General features: G+C 36.0%; 4 protein-coding genes across 15 annotated transcripts in view; 2 read left to right on the top strand and 2 right to left on the bottom strand.

Annotated features, from left to right (window-relative positions):
- LOC105233639 (ryncolin-2-like) overlaps positions 1-9,013 on the top strand; it is a 38,569-nt gene extending 29,556 nt beyond the window's left edge. The window contains exons 1-4 of one of the 5 annotated variants that reach the window (XM_049446408.1): positions 4,899-5,083; positions 7,563-7,657; positions 7,719-8,336; positions 8,429-9,013. In XM_049446408.1, coding sequence (XP_049302365.1) covers positions 4,988-5,083; positions 7,563-7,657; positions 7,719-8,336; positions 8,429-8,567 — 948 coding nt within the window. In that variant the 5' untranslated portion in view covers positions 4,899-4,987 and the 3' untranslated portion in view covers positions 8,568-9,013. Of the gene's footprint in view, positions 1-4,898; positions 5,084-7,296; positions 7,494-7,562; positions 7,658-7,718; positions 8,337-8,428 lie in introns of those variants that run through there. The other 4 variants (XM_049446407.1, XM_049446410.1, XM_049446409.1 and 1 more) reach the window with 4 other exon arrangements.
- Positions 1-19,783, top strand: part of LOC115065854 (techylectin-5A) — a 304,739-nt gene that overhangs the window by 27,084 nt on the left and 257,872 nt on the right. The window lies entirely within an intron of this gene.
- LOC125775766 (techylectin-5A-like) overlaps positions 1-19,783 on the bottom strand; it is a 337,356-nt gene that overhangs the window by 188,075 nt on the left and 129,498 nt on the right. The window lies entirely within an intron of this gene.
- The window catches only part of LOC105232848 (1-phosphatidylinositol 4,5-bisphosphate phosphodiesterase classes I and II), a 222,669-nt gene that overhangs the window by 82,983 nt on the left and 119,903 nt on the right, over positions 1-19,783 (bottom strand). For 5 of the 6 annotated variants that reach the window (XM_049446348.1, XM_049446345.1, XM_049446349.1 and 2 more), the window contains exon 4: positions 13,073-13,210. The exons of the other annotated variant lie outside the window; for it this stretch is intronic. In XM_049446348.1, the coding sequence (XP_049302305.1) occupies positions 13,073-13,210 (138 nt within the window). The remainder of the gene's footprint in view (positions 1-13,072; positions 13,211-19,783) is intronic. 6 annotated transcript variants of the gene reach the window in all.

Genomic DNA, 19,783 nt, shown 5'->3' with positions numbered 1-19,783 from the left:
TTACTTTTTAATCCTTTTTGAACTAGGACAAGCATTTCAATCTTAAAATCAGCTATAACGATCTAGCTTTTCTCGAGTTTTGGCGAGAAAAACGAAGAATAAATGTTTCTATATTTTCTCACCGCTTAAATCTTTCCTGATTTCCACGAATATTTCAGACTAAAATTAGCCAAATCAGCGAAACATGGCATATTTTCTGCTTGCTGGTGTTCATCTTCGTCGCATATTCAAACAATACTAAGTCAAACGAATGCAAAAACGTCTGAGAAGCGTTTTGTTGCTTCAGTATTTACTTCTCAACTATGATGACAAGTGAGAGAAGAAACACAAATTGGTGTTATTTGGACTTGTCAATGTCAGACTTGAAATCCAACGCAGAATAACTCTTCCAACAGGTGCTACTTCGGACTGAGTAGGCAATCGAGAAATAAAGTCCTCTCTCGACGAACAAAACCCTAACTCCACAAGTCACTCATCATCCCAGTCGTGCTGTACATATGGTGTAGAAACATGGACGATGACAACATCTGATGAGTCGACGTTACAAGTTTTCCAGAGAAAAGTTCTGCGAAAGATGTGCAGCCATGGCGAATACCGCATTCGATGGAACGACGAGCTGTATGAAATATGACGACATTGACATATATCCACGAATTAAAAGACAGCAACTACGCTGGTTAAGTCATGTTGTCTGATTGGACGAAAACACTCCCGCTCTGAAAGTATTCGCCGGAGTACCCGCCGGGAGAAGCAGAGGAAGAGGAAGACCTCCACCCCGTTGGAAAGAGCAAAAGGAAGACTGTTGTTAACTCGACTATAACCGCATTAGGGGTGTCTACGCCAGTGCAGAAGAAGAGCTGAGAGTGTCCATGAAGACCGTGGAGAGTAGATTCGTCGCCATTCACAGCAACTCGGACTAATATATGCAACGAATTGGCGCATTTTATGTCAAGATCTTAATTTGAAAGCTTAGAAAAAGAACTGAAATCGATCGACCTTTCAAAGCAACATCGCTTAAGTTAAAGCTCGTGATCTCGGCGATAGTTGGTTTCAACAACAAGGCGCAATTTCCCACTCATCGCACCAATCTATGTATTTATTGAGAGAAACAGATAATTTTGGTCGATTGGTTATCAAGATCGTGTGATGTCACATCGTTATATTTTTTTCTGTAGGGATATGTAAACTTTAAAGAGTCTTGGTTAACAAGATAGAGCTGCTGATCCTCAATTTAGAAAATTATGATCCGAGGTAAGGGGTGCAACCAAGAAATCAGCATCGTGGAACAAAGCGATGCGTCAAGAAAATGGGAAATATGCAGAGAGTGGCGTTTATGAACTTTATCTGCCTGAATTTCTTCAGCACTCTTTCACTGTTTATTGTCTTCGTGATCCTGATGGCTATGAGCCATGGACTATAATTCAACGTCGTCAAAGCAACGACACCGACTTCTATCGTGAGTGGTTCGAGTATGAGCACGGGTTAGGTGACTTGAATGCCAATTTCTCTTTTGGCAAGGCAGTTTGTTTTTAGGACGCACCCGCCTGATATTTTTAATACCGAAAATGGCATTGACATTTTCGTCGTCAAGGCATTGCGCTACTTTACTAGGTTATGAGCGAAGGACGTAATTGCAGTCATAACAAACCAGATGTTAGATATGAAAAATAGGATAATAACTGCAGTGTTGATAAAAAGGTCTATTGTAATTTGACATATACAGAAATATTTTCGAAGCATTGCACAACGCAGTGCAATATTTAACCGGAAACGACGAAGTAAATGCGTACAATTTAAAACTGATCCTTCCTCAAAAATAATAATATTGCTCAATATTGCTAATGGTAGAATAGAATGGATCATAACAGGCTCAGTAATCAGTCGATGAATATTATACCACTCGCATCGTAAAAGACTGATGCCATAACCTTATCAGCCGACTTTTTCGTCTTTCTATGCTTGAGAACGGGTTCATAATGTAGACTAGACTGACTGTCGACTGGACTCCAGTGTGAAATGATGGAGCCATGTTCCTATTGCCACACACCGATGTTTTTATTACGAATAGTACTAATTTTATTGTTCTCGGTGCCCATTTCGCCGCTCTCCAACCTGACAAATATCTTTTCAATGGTTGATTTTCCTAGTGCAGAGACGAAATTCAACAGTATTTTTCCCCCAAAAAACAAATCTTTATTAACAAACGTTGTAAACTAACACAAATTACTTCTCTCAAAATGCTATACCTGTATCTCATTAAATAATAGTTCCTCACTTACCAAATTTGTATACGTATTAAAGGTAAGGGCTGAATAGAAATCATATTGATGGTATTAGTAGTACCATCTATGTATCAGCCACAGTAAAGTATGGACGGATCCTCTAGTGTTTTATAAAAATGTCCATATTATACTTAGCAATAATTAATAAAATTAATTTCTTTTTTCTTCTAAAAATCTCGCAAGCAACTTTTTATCGGATAAAATTTAAGTAAAGATTATTTTAATTCTAGGAACAACGAAAATTTAGTTCCAAAGAAGCATTTTTCTTTTACTTTTTCCGGTCTTGCTTCCGATCTTTAAGTAAACAACTGCCGATCATTTTGTTCCAACTTCCGAATTATCTTTTTGATCTCTGGCGACAGTTGAGCTTTTTAGAACGTGTTATAATACAAGGTTTCTTCGGAAAGTAATAGGACTGAGTCGATTAGATAAAATTTATTGAAACAATCGTTACAACCCTTTAAAAACTATCGAAATAGGCTTCTTGTGCGTCGTCGGTTTGCGTTCAAAACTTTGCCCACACGAATCACATTTTCGGCTTTTGTCGAAGTCGCAGGTCTCCCAGCACGGTCTACATAAGCGATCTCTTCCCGGCCCACCAAAAAGACATGGTGTCACCGAATTGTTATTGCTTATTGGTTTAATATTGATTATGCAAAATGCAGCAACATTTTAGCAAACTGTTTACATAACGAAACTTAAGCATTTTATTTGTATAAGGGACTTTAGTTGACAAATTCTTTACACAATATTATTTGATTAAAGTGAAGCGACACCAATGTCGATTAGGCCGCGACATTTAAGTACCGTTGTACTTACAGTGGTGGCCATAACATATGCAACTAATACATTAGTTTAGAAAAAGTGTAAATATTTTATTATTATAATAACCTTTGCAGACCGTCGATTGAATACGAAATTATTAAAATTTGGTATTTTTACTTTTATTTAACGTTAAAAAAAAAAAAAATTTCAGTTTTAAAAACCAAATAAAAATACCATTTTGATTTCAACTCTAAAATTACGTGGACAAAAAATATGCAACTCCGATTTTGAGTTCAAGTAACACGGTATTTTTCCGTTACTATTGTGCTTCGACATTGTAAATAATGGAATATCGTTAGTTTTTGTAAATAAATTCTTTTGTTAATTCCGCTAAAGAAACGTGGTTTTTGTTTTATTAAAAATGGCAAGATTTTATTCAAGGTTTTATTCAGTGATGAGTCAAAATTTAACTTAATAGGCATTGATGGAATGTCTTCGTTATTGCAAGATAGCAGTAAGGCATGGTGGAGGAAATGTAATGGCGTGGAGCTGCTTTTCTGCTAACGGATTTGAGCCATTATATAAGATTAATGGAATTTTGAATCAATACGACTTCAAATGTATTTTAGAGAGTATAATGTTGCCTCATGCTGGCTGGGAAATGCCATTCGGTTGAGACTTCCAACTGGTCAATGACCCAAAGCACACGGCTAAAGTAGTATCAAGTCTTGGTTTGAAGCAAAAAACGTGAATGTTATGGAAAGGCCACCACAGCCCCCAGATCTCAACCCTATTAAGAACTTAATGGAGCTGGTTAATAGGCACGTAGATAGGACTTACTTTAAAAATAGCGATGAACTTTTTAAAAGACTTCAAGAAAGTTGGAAACCGATTCTGATGAAAATCATAGATAATTTAATTGCCTCAATCCCGAGAAGATGGGCGGAAGTGATAAAAAACTATAGATTTGGATCAAAATATTAGTAAAATCTATTATTTACCATTGTTTCCAAAAAGTTGCATATGTTTTGTCCACGTAATTTTACAGTTGAAATCAAAATAGTATTCTTATTTATTTTTTTATGAATGAAATGTTTATACCCTGAACAGGGTATATTAAGTTTGTAACACCCAGAAGCAATCTTCGGAGACCCTATAAAGTATATACATATATAAATGATCAGTATGTCGAGCTGAATAGATTTAGCCATGTCCGTCTGTCTGTCCGTCTGTCTGTATATATACGAGCTCGTCCCTCAGTTTTTAAGATATCGTTTTGAAATTTTGTAAACGTTATTTTCCCTTTAAGAAGCTGCTCATTTGTCGGAACGGCCGATATTGGAACACTATAACATATAGCTGCCATAAAAACTGAACGATCGGAATCAAATGCTTATATAGAAAACTTTCACATTTGACAAGATATATTCACGAAATTTGGTGTATATTATTTTCTAAAGCAAAAATGTAATCTCCGAAGAAATTGTTCAGATCGGTTAACTATAGCATATAGCTTCCATACAAACTGAACATATAGTTACTAACAGAAATGCACCTGTGAAGGGTATTTAGCTTCGGTGCAATCGAAGCTAACGTTTTTTCTTGTTTTGTTTAAAATATATACACTTTTTCTAAACTAATGTATTAGTTGCATATGTTATGGCCACCACTGTAAGTGTCGCTGACTTTGTCTAAATATTTTTGTAAAATTTCTTCAATATCTGTGGTTATGGCAGAGGTTCGAGGTTTGGTATTGGGCACGCTCCGAAGTACAGTCGCGGCGGAAGTCCTATTACTTTCCGGACAAACCCTGTAATGTAATATTAATGTGTAAGTGATTTGTTATCTCAGGTTTAGCCGAGACTGAATAACATTTGAATCGCTGCTTTCCTCACACGTCAAGAATACGTTAGCTCTCAGTCAAGCCAAAGCCATAGAAAATGTCGCTTCGTTTTCAATATTTGTGCATAATTTTTGGACATATTTTGTGCGGAGTGAATTGTTGCATTTCATTGCAAATCAATTCCCAACCTGTGGTAATTATAAATTTAAATAAGTTGAGTGTTGGAGTGACAAAAATTGGAAAATTAAAGTATAAAATTATTTTAATACAAATCCAGAATGCATGATTCCATTTTCAAATAATAAATAAAAAAAAATTATGAAATTTTTATAGAAAGATAAAGGAATGAAATCAAGTATGAATGTGACTATAACATTTATAATCGTATCTGTTTTAGAAAAGAGAAGATCGGTTATTAATTTCGGTTAACATCGAATACCTCATGGAAATGTGGCTTCTTTTCAATAATGTTTTTCAGACACCACGAAATACATATAATTAATAAGTATATAATAAACATTGTCACCATATCTCTGTGAAATTTCTTACAAATATACAGTGAAAGATAAATATGTGTGTGCAATTTGTGAAGACGATTATAATCTTTGGTAATTTAGTAGCACTGAATGAGCAGCTTTGTGAAGGTAAAACCGAAACTGTTGTTATTTGACCTTGAAAGTATAACAAAGTGGTAGGTAGATAATTTAGATCCAAGGCAGTCTTTTAACTTGCCGGACCACTGCAATATACGTCCAGCTGAGCTTTAGCAATAAGCGGGGAGCCTTCCATGCACCTACAATAAATTCGAGAGTCAATATCTAGACGCTTAGCAGCAATCAAGGAAGTAACTTTGTATTGCATATCGTCCAGAAGTGTTTTGGGGTGAAGGGCAGCAGTGGAAAGTGTTCACAGAAACAAGCAATTTAACTAAATTCGCCTCTACGGAGTGACAGGCCGCAAGGACATCATGGGCAATAAAACAGTGCACGAGATGGCCAAGAATTGTATACTGCTAACACCAAAAAACGTGATCAACATTGAGAAACCCATGGATTGTTTACACGAGGATCTGAATAGAAGCATGACTTACACAATTTAAAACCGGACAGAATGAGCTACCTGGTTGGAAAGTCATGTGCAAAACTGTAGAGCGGAAGTACATCAAATTCTTATTGGCACTAGAGCAAGGTACCAGTGAATAAAAGAAATATTTCTTGTGCACTTGTCCTAAATTGTCTAAACTACGCTTTAAATATCTACGGTCCTCACGTTATGATGGAAGAGGTATCGATAGTGAGGCCGCAGAATCGGTTAAATAATTCTACAACATGACTACTCCTCATGAACCAATTGACGGATGATATCATGTGGCCAATATGTGGTTTCAACAAGGTATTTCCTGGTTGTGTACCTCTGCGTTTTGGTGATCAGAATTGGGTTATTTAAACTCATAAATTCATGAATGACATTTTATATTTCAACAGAAATAAACTCCGTATTTTCAAAACTGTTAAAATCTTATGAGGATTTGTTTGCAATAAATACAAAACCGATTCACTGCCATGCTTAAAAATGATTCTTTAAAATCATCAAATCCAATGATAAGGATTTTTTAACCGTACTCTATGTAAGGTTAAAGAACTAGGACGTGAACGTGGTATCAACCACATTTCCAGCGACATGTTGTAATGAAAAATAAAATAATTATAAAAAATAGGCTTAAAAACGAACGACAAAACTAAGAGATGTTACTTTTGCAAAACCATGAAATGGCAGAGCCCATGAGAGTTTTTTATATTGCAGAAATCCAAAAAGCTTTTTACTCCTTGAACTCCTGTAAAGCAACAAACAACTTCGCTAAAGACCGACATTTCCGGCAGATGCAGGATTTGTCCGGGAAGTAATAGGACTAATTTCCTTCGGCAGCGCTGCATAGACGCAGAAGGAGCCCAGTTGGTTAATTTTAAAAGTATTGTAACGATTTTGTTCAATCAATTTTATTTAGTCAACTCAGTTCTACGTCTTTCCGGACAAACCCTGTATTCTTGTCTATTATGTGTGGGAATCTTTTGTATTCTGGGAATGGTTCGGCAGTTATTTAAAGTAGCGCCAATGTAGCAGTATTTGTCTTACTTTTAAATTTAATAAAATAAATTCATTTTAATTTTTCTATTCTTGTACAATTCATTTGAAATGCTTATCTTTGTGCATATGGTTTATTGAAAGGAAAGGTCAATTAGCTTGAAATTAGATAACTATAATCTGTGGTAATCTATTCTTATAATATTGAGTATCAATAAGATTTAACAGAATTTTTTACTTTTTATATTATTTATATAAAAAGTTTCGACGAATAAGTACATACGAGTATATACACAAATTTAATAACCAAATCACCGCCTCAGCCGAGTAATTAATTGATAAAAACAAGAAAATTCTTCACTCGAAAAAGAGTATTTAAGACACAGTCATCAATTTCGCATTCAGTTTGACTGAAATTGTTTAGAATGGCGCAACGTTTGATCTTTTTGTCCATTCTGTGTGGACATCTTTTGTATTCAGGGTATTGCTCGGCACCTATTCAAAGTAGTGCCAATGTAGCGGTATTTTCATTTTTAAATTTAATAAAATAGATTAATTTTAATTTTTATATTCTTGTGCAATTCATATAGCCATTTCTCACCTACCCTTGTGATGATGATTTATTTAAGAGCGCGGTCAACAAGGTGGAGCTTTTGAGCCTCAAATTAGAGAGTTATAATCTGCAGTAATATATTTTTGTATTATGGAGTAATAAAAAGCCTTAACAGTTTTTTTTTATTCCTTAGTATGCAAAGCGAATTAAAGACAATGAAAGAAATTATACGTGAAATAAAGAAGAATCAGGAATCAGCGCCACCTGCAACCAAGAAACCAGCATCGTGTAAAGAAGCGATGCGCCAAGAAAACGGGAAATATGCAGAGAGTGGTGTTTATGAACTTTATCTGCCTGAATTTCTTCATCATCCTTTCAATGTTTATTGTCTTCGTGATCCTGATGGCGGTGAACCATGGGCTATAATTCAGCGTCGACAAAGCAATGACACCGACTTCTATCGCGAGTGGGTTGAGTATGAACACGGTTTCGGCGACTTGAATGCCAATTTCTTTCTCGGCTTGGATAAAATACATGCATTGACTCATTCGCGATCTCATGAGCTTTGGTTTCAATTAGAAGATTTTGAAAATGAGAAACGTGTTGCTAAGTACGAGAGTTTCGCTATAGGCAATGCTCAGGATAAGTATGAGTTAATTTCGCTTGGAAAATATTCAGGCACGGCCGGTGACTCGTTCTCTCAGCATCTGGGGCAAAAATTCACCACTAAAGATAGAGATAATGACAAAAGTAGGGATAACTGTGCGGTGGAATATACGGCAGCTTGGTGGTATAAGCATTGTTATGAGAGGTAATACACCTTTTTTTCATAGCTATGAATGAATTTTTTTCATATGGAGTTTACAAATAAAATTATATTTACCTCTTATATTTTACTTACAGCAATCTGAATGGTTTATATTTAGGAGGAGAATATCCGCAAAGTCAGGAAGGCAAAGGCGTGGTGTGGAATGCCTGGCGTGGATTTTATTACTCCCTCAAATATGTACATATGGCTATAAGACCAAAGTATTATAACTGAGATATTGGCTTGCTATTGAAAACCTTAGCCTCCATAAAATGTTAAACATTACTGACGTTAAAGCTATTGAAACTAATTTAACTTAGCATAATGTTTTATGGAACCTTACATATTCTATTTAGCAACAATTAACACATTATTTGAAAAAATACCTTTTCTTTTATTTCCAAGGACAGTATAGAAAACAATCGTTTCATAATATAATTTACATTTGTATGAATGTTATGACAAAAAACCTGTAGAAATTTGAATTAAGTTCTCCGGTTAAATCATATTTCAAAAAATTGTATTTTGCTAAGTTGGTAGGACTGTATTTACTGTTTACAGCAGCTGCTTAAGGGATCATCGATTTTTTGTTGCATTATCAGATAGTATACACTATAATAAACATTCTCTCAAATTTTGACTTTGAAAACGTCACTCGTGCACTTTGCTACGGGATAGGCAATCAGCGCCATAAACTTGTTTCATCAATTGAAGTTGCGGTAAATGTTTTACCTCTTTGTTCGAAGCTCATTTTCGCACCGATATCACAAACATACTGACACTTCACTTCCAATCAATGAAATGCCATGAAATTCTCACTGGACAATCGATAAAAATAGCAGATGCTAACGCACTAGATACGCAAAGATACTTTGGAACGCAACTTGTATATGCTAACAAGTCTGAACTTAAAAAACTCGTTTTGTAGTGCGTTACATAAGCGTTCGATTGAGAGTGAACATCAAATTAACCACTTTTTTTCTAATAAACTCAGTGCCCGTCTGAAGAACAAAACAGCGACGAGGATGGATTGCCGGCCGAGCTATTTAAATACGGCGGCGCAGAACTGATAAGGAGCATGCATCAGCTTCTTTGTAGAATATGATCAGACGAAAGAATGCGCGAAGATTTCAATTTAAGTGTGCTCTACCCAATACACGAAAAAGGAGACGCCCGAGTCGGATTGATCAAACTCAGACCCAATCAATGTTTTTGGTGTCTAAAAACCAGGTGCGTTCAAGTATGCTTTATAAGAGTTCACGTAACCTACATATGCGCTCATAATATAAAAAAGTCATATTTTCCAATATAACTTCGATATCGCCTAACAGCATTACAAGTAAACAGCCGCAAACGCAAGTAAAAGACACACCCTCGTATTGGCAAAAACAACATGCCTCAACACAAAGTAGTGAGTAATTAAAAGTTCTCGAAGTTTCCAAAAGTAAACGAAGAACTTTTATGATCCCATACCAAACATTATTTGTTTATGCACTCACATACATATATTTATATATACAAATAAAAGTGTCCTTTTCGTCCGATTATTTTACATGGTTTTAATTTTGGCCTATACCCTAAATTTCCCCAAATACAAAAACGTCCTCAAACAGAATGTCTACCGCCATGCGCTTTACCTAGATCAAAAATTGCTGACAAACCGACAGCAAGCGAACATGTGACAACCGAAAAGATTTAAGCAAATCAAACACAAATACTTGTACAAATAGAATGACTTGTTTGGCCCATTGCCAAAGGACACAGTAAGCAGACGGACGGCTATTTCGGACAATTTAGCAAATTCGTGTGTGTAAAGTTGAGTATTTAAGCAACAATTTTGGCAAACAACAAACGAACTTTTCGACATTTAACAATCCGCTTTCGGTCAAATGCCAAATAATGGACGATAATTGTTCCGCTCTTAAGTTGATAGGTCTGGAAAGGTGTGCCAGGGGCGTGAGGACTTAAACAGTTTAAAATTTTGTCTGTGGTCTTTTTAGATAAATTTGATTTAAATAAGCTTGCAAAATTGAAACTTAAACTTAAACTGATAGTTTACACTGAAATTTTGAAAACTTGACAGGCTTTGTGGGATTTGTTATTGGAGCAACTAAAAATCTTTATATACCAAATGTTGTCCAAGTCTTTCTCTTCAATTTGCTTGAAGAAAAATTCGGTTAACATTGCGCGATATTGCTCACCATTGATGGTTACGGTTCCTTCTTCATTTTCGAAGAAAAATGGCCCGATGATTCCACCAGACCAAAATCCGCACCATACAGTGATTCGTGCTGGGTGCATTGGCTTCTCGACGATTACGTGCGGGGTTTCTGTGCCCCAAATGCAACAATTCTGTTTGTTAACTTAAGCATCGAGGTGGAAATGAGCTTTGCCCGAAAAGATGATTTTTCGGTAAAAATTTACCATCCTCGGTCAAACGATCTTCTGCCCAATCTGCGAACTGTAGAATAGTGAATAGCGACCCATTTCGTAAATTTTAGACTTTTTACTGAATATCTGTTACTGTTCCAATGGTATTTGACGTTTATAATGTCGAAATATAAATAATACAAATTTAAAACGTTAGATGGCCCACCCTATATATAAAAAGTACGTACCACGTTGTTTGTCCGAGATGGACTCCTAAACTACTGAACCGATTTTGATAAAATTTAGCACATTGTGTTCAGTGCGAACCAAATTAGAAGATGGGATAGTTCATAGGTAAAGAATACAGTAAAAGCTCTCTTAAATGGACGCTCTATTAAGCGGACATCTTATAACGTTTGTTAAATAAAAATTTCACTGAATTGAATAGTTTATTGTACGTATGAATAATTTTATATATGTATACCAACAAAATCTCTTTACTGGGTATGATTTAACTATTAGATTCCGCTATTAGGAGAAAAAATAATAATTTTGAAAATCTTAGTTCGCTTTTCAAGTTGTTTTAACTCCTAATTGAGGTACTATTCTCAGAAAATTGGAAAAGTTATACATTTCTCTTCAGTGTGTCAGTTTTGTTCTGTGTTTTTGGCATCTGCTCTTTTAACTATTAGGAAGCACTTTCTTATATGATTATATACTACGTCATACCCAAAACTTTAACCAATATATGTTGAGTCGATAAGCGCTGTCGAGATCTTCTGCTCTCTCTCTGATGTCAACACGACAATTGTCAAGCACCGTTCATTCAACTTGCACGCTGTTATCGTCATTAGACGAGGCCAACTCATATATTTGTGGTAAGTTTTCGATGACTTCACGACCTTCATCGAATGCTTTGTACCATTTAATTACTAGTATTCTTCATAAAGTAGACTACTAACACTTCCAGACTTTTACAACATTTTTAACGGTGACGTAGCACCGGTTCCATTGGAACACGGTACATTTCAAGCCAGCTCATTGTTTAATATTTTTCTCACTTCTTGAATCACATACAAACAGTTGCCGAAAATATACTGATTGGCATATGGAGACCCTTTCACACTCGAGCATAGAAAACTGAGTACCAAAATATGTATCAATTCGGTTTGCGCGTGCCATTTAAATTGACCCATCCGACTCAAATTTGATCGAATTGTATTATTGGTTTGCTATAAAAATTAGAAATTTTTAATTTTTCTGAAACCAGCGTTGGATAAAATATGTCCTGTCTACTATATTTATACACTGAAGGTATGTTTAAGTTTGCCAGGAGTTTTGTAACCCACCGAGGAAACGATTTAGGCATGTCTGCCTGTCTGTATATCACATACTCGTATGTGAAGTAGTCCCTCAAGTTATGAGCTATCGACCTGAAATTTTGCATCAGCACTTTTCTCACCAAGAAGCTGCTCACTTGTCGGTCGATTTTGGACTACTATAGTTGATGTAAAAACTGAACGATCAGAAGCACCGAACACTTTTGTATTTAGAAATATATACTCACAAAATTTGGCACAAATTATTGTCCAAAGCAACATGAAAATCTTAAAAAAAAATGTTCAGATCAGCTTCTTTTCTTCTTTAGATAAAATTGACACCTTTAGCTCTTTAGGTGCTTAACCGCATTTTCCCCTTTTATCTGTGTTGTGCATTTTGATATTATCCGAACCTGTCTCAAGTGAATACTATGAAAACCTTTCTCAAAACAAAAATTTTATCGAAGCGTTCAGGCGACAAGCTCGACGGGAGGCGGCAGTTTTTTGAAATGCTTGTTAATGTCGGTCAAAAAAGGTTTGACTCCGATTCAATAACTACTACAACAAATTATGATAAGATTGAAACATTAACAACAGATTAGACGTCAGTCAGTCCGTACAATGGAGGAGACCTCAATGTCTTCTTCGCTCCCATGATGTAATACTTAGTCCAGTAGTCCCGTGGGGAAACATGATAAGGATTAAAGTCCAGCACTCCGGTTTTCGATGCTTCCTCTTGCTATGAAAAAAGCTGAATACGATGATAATGTTGAGATATGCAAAGGGCTTCGACTACAGTCCCTACATTATTTCATCATATATCAAATTAAGATAAAACAAAATCGAACGGCATAAATTGAGTCTTAATTACTCCAAATCAAATTGAGTCTTAATTAATTCAAATCAAGTTGAGTCCTAATTAAATCTAAACAAATTGAGTCTTAATTAATTCAAATTAAATTGAGATTTAATTAAATCAGATCTAATTGAGTCTTAATTAAGACTTATTGCCTGCAATAAAGCATAAATGAAACAGCGTTATAAGCTTACCTGTGCAATCTCTCTTTTAGTACAGCAGAAATTTACAAATGTGACGTTAACGAAATCACAACCATGACAAATGGTCACAGTTTTCTCCTCCAATGTGTCCTGTGACCCAAGCGTAACAATTTGACGTAGTTTAGAATCCTGGAAATAAATGAAAAAGAAAATTCATTAGTTTATTTAATTTTTGTCAATAACTCGGTTGTAAATACATAGACGGGTACCGACTGAAATTCATAGAAATCGGAGTGAAATGTTTAATTTACAACAATTAGCAAACAAATCAAGCTTTTCTGAATGAATATATCACAAATCATTATATAATTTCACGAATACAAGTTATGCGCTATTATAATCTCATATACGATATGTATTCAAAATATTTATATAAATTATATACTGACATGTCTAAACACGGCGATAATTGAGTAATTAAAGTAATGAATCGGCAATTGAATTACTAATTGTTTTTAATTTAACATAAACAGATCTGGTAGCTAATCACCAAATTAATATTACCCAATTAGTCAGAAAGAGAAGGAAGATTAATTACGCAATTAGTATTTAATTTATAATACATTTTAGGGAGAAAAGGTATCGTCTCTTCAGTGAAAAAATAATTTAAAAATTCGTAGAATTTGCAGAAAATCAAAATCAAGAAAACTGAGTACTGCAATTTACTATTCTTTCCTTTTAAACATTTTTTTGCGAGACAAAGCCTAAATAAAAATACATTCTAAACAAGTATTCTTAAAACCAATTAATTTTTTTAGTATTCTTATTTACAAGGCCAAATCAAAAGTAGTTGGCAGATACTAACTGCTTAAGTAAAGTTGAAAGCATTTGAACACAAAATATATTGACTCAATTAAAGTTTTAATTATCTCAACGAATTAACCTGGAGAATTGAGCCATGTATAGAAGTTCCTGCATGTGAGGGTAGTTCTCTGAGCGCCATTCACACGGGAGTGGCCTGAAATGATTATTTTACAGACGCCTCAAACAGCTCACGACTTCCGGACTTAGACTAAGTATCCTCAAGGGTAGCTAAAAAATATCCGTTTGAAGCCGAGCTAAGTGAGAAGGCGAATCATTCGAACCCAGGATTGTGCGCTGGGTTTGGGACCCGCCACGTAAAAAAACACCCCTAATGAAAAGTGCCCAACAGCCTCGGATGAGAAGCCCCCTTTTGATGAGGATCGCCGCAAACGTATTCAGAACTACGATTTAAGACCATTCACCTGGAATGTCCAGTCCCTAAATTAGGAAGGTGCCGCTGCACAGATGGTTTATATCATCTTAAGAGTAAAGGCTGACATCACCGGAAAACCAATACGGCTGTGTAAACTGCCGTTGAGCAATACCAAAAGATCCGTTAAGATCGGGACGGACCTCACCGAGCCGTTCGATACCAAACGAGGCTTCAGACAAGGCGACTCCGTTTCGTATGACTTTTTCAACCTACTTCTGGAGAAAATAATTCAAGCTGTAGAACTAAACAGAGAAGGTACCATCTTCTGCGAGAGCGTACAGCTGCTGGGTCTAGTGGTGAGACGAAATATCTCCTGTCATCAAACAAACAGTCGTCGCACCCGCGACTAGGCTCCCATGTCACTGCTAACAGTCATAACTTTGAAGGCGTAGATAATTTCGTCTAGTTTGGAATCAGCGTAAACACCACCAACAATGTCAGCCTGGAAATTCAACGCAGGATAACTCTTGCCAACAGGTGTTACATCGGACTGAGTTAGCAATTGAGAAGTAAAGTCTTATCTCGACGAACAAAAACCAAATTCTACATGTCTCCCATCATCCCCGATATTGTGCAGATTCAGGGATGATAAACAACAATCTGATGGATCGACGTTAGGTGTTTACGAATAAAGAGACAGTGGTTACGCTGGCTAGGTCATGTCGTCCGAATGGATGGAAACACTCTGGCAATGTTCGAAGCAGTACCCGCCGGGGGAAGCAGAACAAGAGGAAGACCTCCCCTCCGTTGGAAAGACCAGTTGGAGAAGTGCCTAGTTAAACTGGGCGCTGTAACCACGTAAGAGTTGTTCATGCCAATAAAGAAGAAAAGTTAACATCCTTGCACAAAGCATATATAATTGAAAATCTATGAAGAGGAATCTTTCTGAAAAGTATATGTATACATATTAACATACACAAGCATATGTACATATACATTTATATCGGTAAATATCATAACGCCTACATCGAATCACTGAAGAAAGGAAAAGCAAACATTATTTCTTGGTCAAGGTTATCCTTTCAGGGACAGCAGCGCGGCTTAACTTATTGCCCTCAAGCAGCAAAAAACAGTCAACAGTGAAATTAGAGATGAAAATTGAAGTATGTGATTATAAATATTTTATTTTAGTAAATTCTGTGCACAATACGAAACGGTACGAACTAATACCAACTAGCTGCTGCTATCGATCAATAGAAATTGTGTTTTCTTTTTCTATTTCATTTGATATCCGTCATATCGTTTATTGAATGCTGAATGCGGTGCACGAGGCATCCTTGGCCCTTTCAAAACCACACACAATCACCAGAACATTATACCAACGGTGTGTGGTGTTTGTTGTTATTTGTTGTCGCAGAGATTAAAAGAGTTGCGCTTAACCGCAATTACGTCGTTCTTCGCCAACCGCAGGTCTCGATGCATGGTGTGCGCATTGTTCCTGTGGCGTGCAACAAATCGCAAGTATGTATTCGTTCTTTTATATGTACATTAGGGTGGGTCAAAAATTAGTGTTTTTTCGCTTTGTACTATGACACGACTTTTTGGTATTCACGACTCAGCAAGTCTCTACAAGTATGAGCTTTTAATGGTAATGGTCAGATCCTTCGTTTTACCGTTATTTATTTGTTACTTAATATTGGATAGAAAAATTCATATCTCGCTTCCAATTACTTGAAAAACTATTTCATTCTGTATATTTTGTAAAAGAATGAATGCTCTTCAAAAAGGTCTGGAACGATTTTTTCGTAAATGTTTTTTTGTTTAAGCTGTTGTTTGACTATTTTTAGAGAAATTGTTTTGTTTTTTTTTTTTTGAACTTTGTAACTCTATGACAAAATTAGTTTGCGTTGGAAAATTTATAGTTTTGTGGGAAAATTATAATTTTTTGTTTTTTTTTGTTTGACCCACCCTAACGTTTATACTCCAATAAAAAGTAGACACAGTTCTTTATGTTGCTATATTCCGCATATTGACTGATGTTCTCTATACAATCTACAACAAAAGCTTGGCATCTCATGGCTTTTGCCGTCCAGCATTTTCGTAGAATCGTTTGTTATTGCTTGGCATGAAGAATTGACCATATTATATATTTTATATGCATTAGATACGTTTCTATTCATATCTGTATCTATTTAGGTACATACGTATACATAGAAAGATAGAAGTTTACCATTTACCAAATTATAACCTGACCTTGAAATGAGCGAAACCATGCTCTTCTTTATTTTGGTATATTCGAGTTGGTTAATAGGCTAAGGTAGTACATGAGATCAAAAGCCATTGACACAATCAGTCACACAACGCTACTGCAGGACATTGAGAAAACTGCGCTCCTTCCAGGACTGAAGAGGTGGACCATGAACTATCTGTGCGGTCGTCAATCATCCTATTTCGAGGCAAAAACTCAAAACTGAGAAGAATTAAACAAGAGGTTCCACAGGGTGGTTATATACTCTCGCAACCACCAGAAGGAGTCTCTGTCACCTCATATGCTGATGATTGCACGATATTGACGTCGAGCAATGAAATCGATGGCATTGGTTCGAGAGTAAACAGCTAGTAAACAGCTATCTCTCCGACCTTTCTCGCTTCCTCGCTGCACGGAACTGAACACTGTCCCTCACTAAATCCATAGCGACAATATTTACAAAGTGGACGAAGGAGTACAGACTTGACCTTAATATTGCAGTCAATGGTGTCAAGTTTCCGACTATCAATAATCCTAAAGTTTTAAGTGTGACTTCTGATAGTCTGTGAAGGAGCACCCTTCATACCACCGCTATTATTGCCAAAGTACAGAGCCGCAACAAAATTCTCAGAAAGGACAAAGAAACATTGTTGGCAACTTATAAGACAACCGGCCGGCTGGTCCTTAACTACGCCGCACCAATGTGTTAAGCTCCAACTTATCGAATATATGTCCGCGTTAAAACATCACACTTCTTGCGCCTGCTGTTGAATGACGTCAACGACAACTTAGCTAATCCTTACTATCCTCACGGGTATTAGGTACCCGTTACAACAACAACAACAATGTCCCGATCTGAACGATTGTTTAAAAATTAAAGCGATGCCCTGACTATACCTGTCAAATATAAAAGTTTTCCATATAAGAGGGACTTGAGTTTGACCGATCAGTTTATAAAGCAGCCATAATCTACAATTACTCGATATCCGTTTCCAAAACTCAGATCGCTATACATTTTCTTCGAGCCCCTCATATAATAACCTCTGTCTATTAGTTGGCTTTACGCCCTAAATATCGAACAGAATATGAGCCACTTTAATTAATTTGGTGGTTCAAGATTTCGTTACTATTAGGCGTACCACCGGCATACATACGTATATGTACATTCCCTTATATCGTTCATACCTACTTATGAACAAATTCATAGCCTACCAAACATCAGCAAGCACAGCGTGTTGCCGCATCAGCAGATATGCTCATTTCCGATTGTTGGTTTTTGTAGTTGACATTGATGATAGTTAAAATTTGAGTATTCTTTGTGCTCGTAGTAGATTCGTTGAGTATAAAGGCTTCAAAGTACTAGCAGCCAGAGCTTTAAACCAACCATTGTCTTTCGTTCTTTAAGTAGTCAATTGATGAATGAACTGGCTTAGCTAGGACAATTTTCTCAACTATAAACAGATACTTTCATTTACCTATATTCTGGAGCAAAAAATAGTAAGACTTTTTAATTTAAATTTCTGACGAAAACACATTTTTTCTACGTTGGCATGACTGTCAGTCAAATTCAAAGAGGGTCAAGAACGTGTAACCGAAAAACTACCTCCAGGACGGTCATAAATATCAACTGATGATCAACACATCAATAAAATAAACTGGTGCTTGAGAATCGACGACTAACAGCGAGAGATCTTACTGGCATAGTTGGAATATCGGAAGGATTAGTAAAAACCATTTGATTTTACCGCAATCTTTATTTAAAAAATTTGAAAAAGTTGTCATTCTTCGAACTAAAAAAATCGTGCGAGTTTTACATATAGCAACTCAAAAACTTTTAATATTAAATCAGCGTACAAATTCCAGTTTCGTTGCATTTATCTAATTTTCGTACCGCACCTTAATAAATTCCATTCCCTAAATATAATATTTAGCTATTAAGATTTGCATCTAATCTTTCTCTCTCGCACCACGTCTGCAACATAGCAGTTTTGCGTTTTCACTACTCATTCCAAAAATCATTTTGTTAACTACTTCCGTTTCCTGATTTGGCAAGCAACAATTTTTTTTTTTTTTTTGATGATCCAGCACTTTTCGTTCATCCGGCACGAAGATCTCATACACACACCCGAATCTCCTATTTGCATACGAAGGTAGGTGCGCGCAATTTCGGTAAGTAATTGCTGCGTTTATTACTTGCTACAAATTAGAAAATTGAGTGCGAGTACTCGTGTGTTCCATACGAATGGAAGTGGCACATGCACACATGTGACTATGTCTGTAGTTGGGCATGTGCGTGAGCAAATGGTATGTAGGGCATGCACGAAACCACGAAACATTCGCTGTGCAGTTTTACTGTTAACATTCCGCCACTCAATGATTCGATTTGTTGCCTCCTAATTGGTTTGGCATGCTTCGTGGCCTAAATTGATTTATGGCCGCTAAGCATGCGAGTGCAAAAATGATTCGTAACGGTATATGGGTTTTCTTTCAATACAAAGTTAAAGTAATTCCACCCTTTAACAGTTAACTCCTTTAAGTTTTTTAAGTATGAAAATTTTAAAGATGAAATTATTATTTAAAAATTAATTTTTTTTGAAGTTTAGAAACATTTCATTTTAGTTAATTTATGATTTTAAAAAAATATAATATTTTGTTTTTGGGTTAAAAACACTTTACGAGTCCTAAAAAATTATTGAATTGCAAGGATTGTGAAAAAAATGTTTGCTTGGCTAATCAACTGTATTGCCTGTTGTATTGTCTAAGCTTCACCACCTTAAACTTTAAATTAGTTTTCTTGAAGCTCCAGTTGTCATATCTGGCAACGATGGTACTCAAATACTACAAACGGTCAATTGAACAGTTCCCGGCCTGACATATAGATGGTGCTAGAATTAGGTCCATATGACAAACCTTTAAAAGGTGAGTATAGGAATTTGACACCCATCGGATCATTAGTGCTTTCTATAATTATGAGTGAAGCTATTTTTGTGAAAAAAATTGATGAGAAGGAATCTCGCATGTTGATAAAATACTGCTTTTTGAAGGGAAAAAATACAGTTGAAACAAAAGTTTGATGACGAGTTTCCGGAAACTACTTCTGCAAAATCAACCATCAAGGATTGCTGTGCTAAGTTTAGACATGATGAAATTAGCATCGAAGAAGTTGAATGCAGCAGACGCCCAAAATGGCTTGTTACCGAAGAGTGTCAAAAAAGTTTACAAAATAATGTTGGACGACCGTAAAGTGTAGTTATTCGAGATTGCAGGCACTTTAAAG

Source organism: Bactrocera dorsalis, chromosome 1 (assembly GCF_023373825.1).
Source record: "Bactrocera dorsalis isolate Fly_Bdor chromosome 1, ASM2337382v1, whole genome shotgun sequence".
NCBI lineage: Eukaryota > Metazoa > Arthropoda > Insecta > Diptera > Tephritidae > Bactrocera > Bactrocera dorsalis.
Note: the sequence above shows the minus strand (reverse complement) of the source record. Positions and strands in the feature narration are given on the sequence as shown.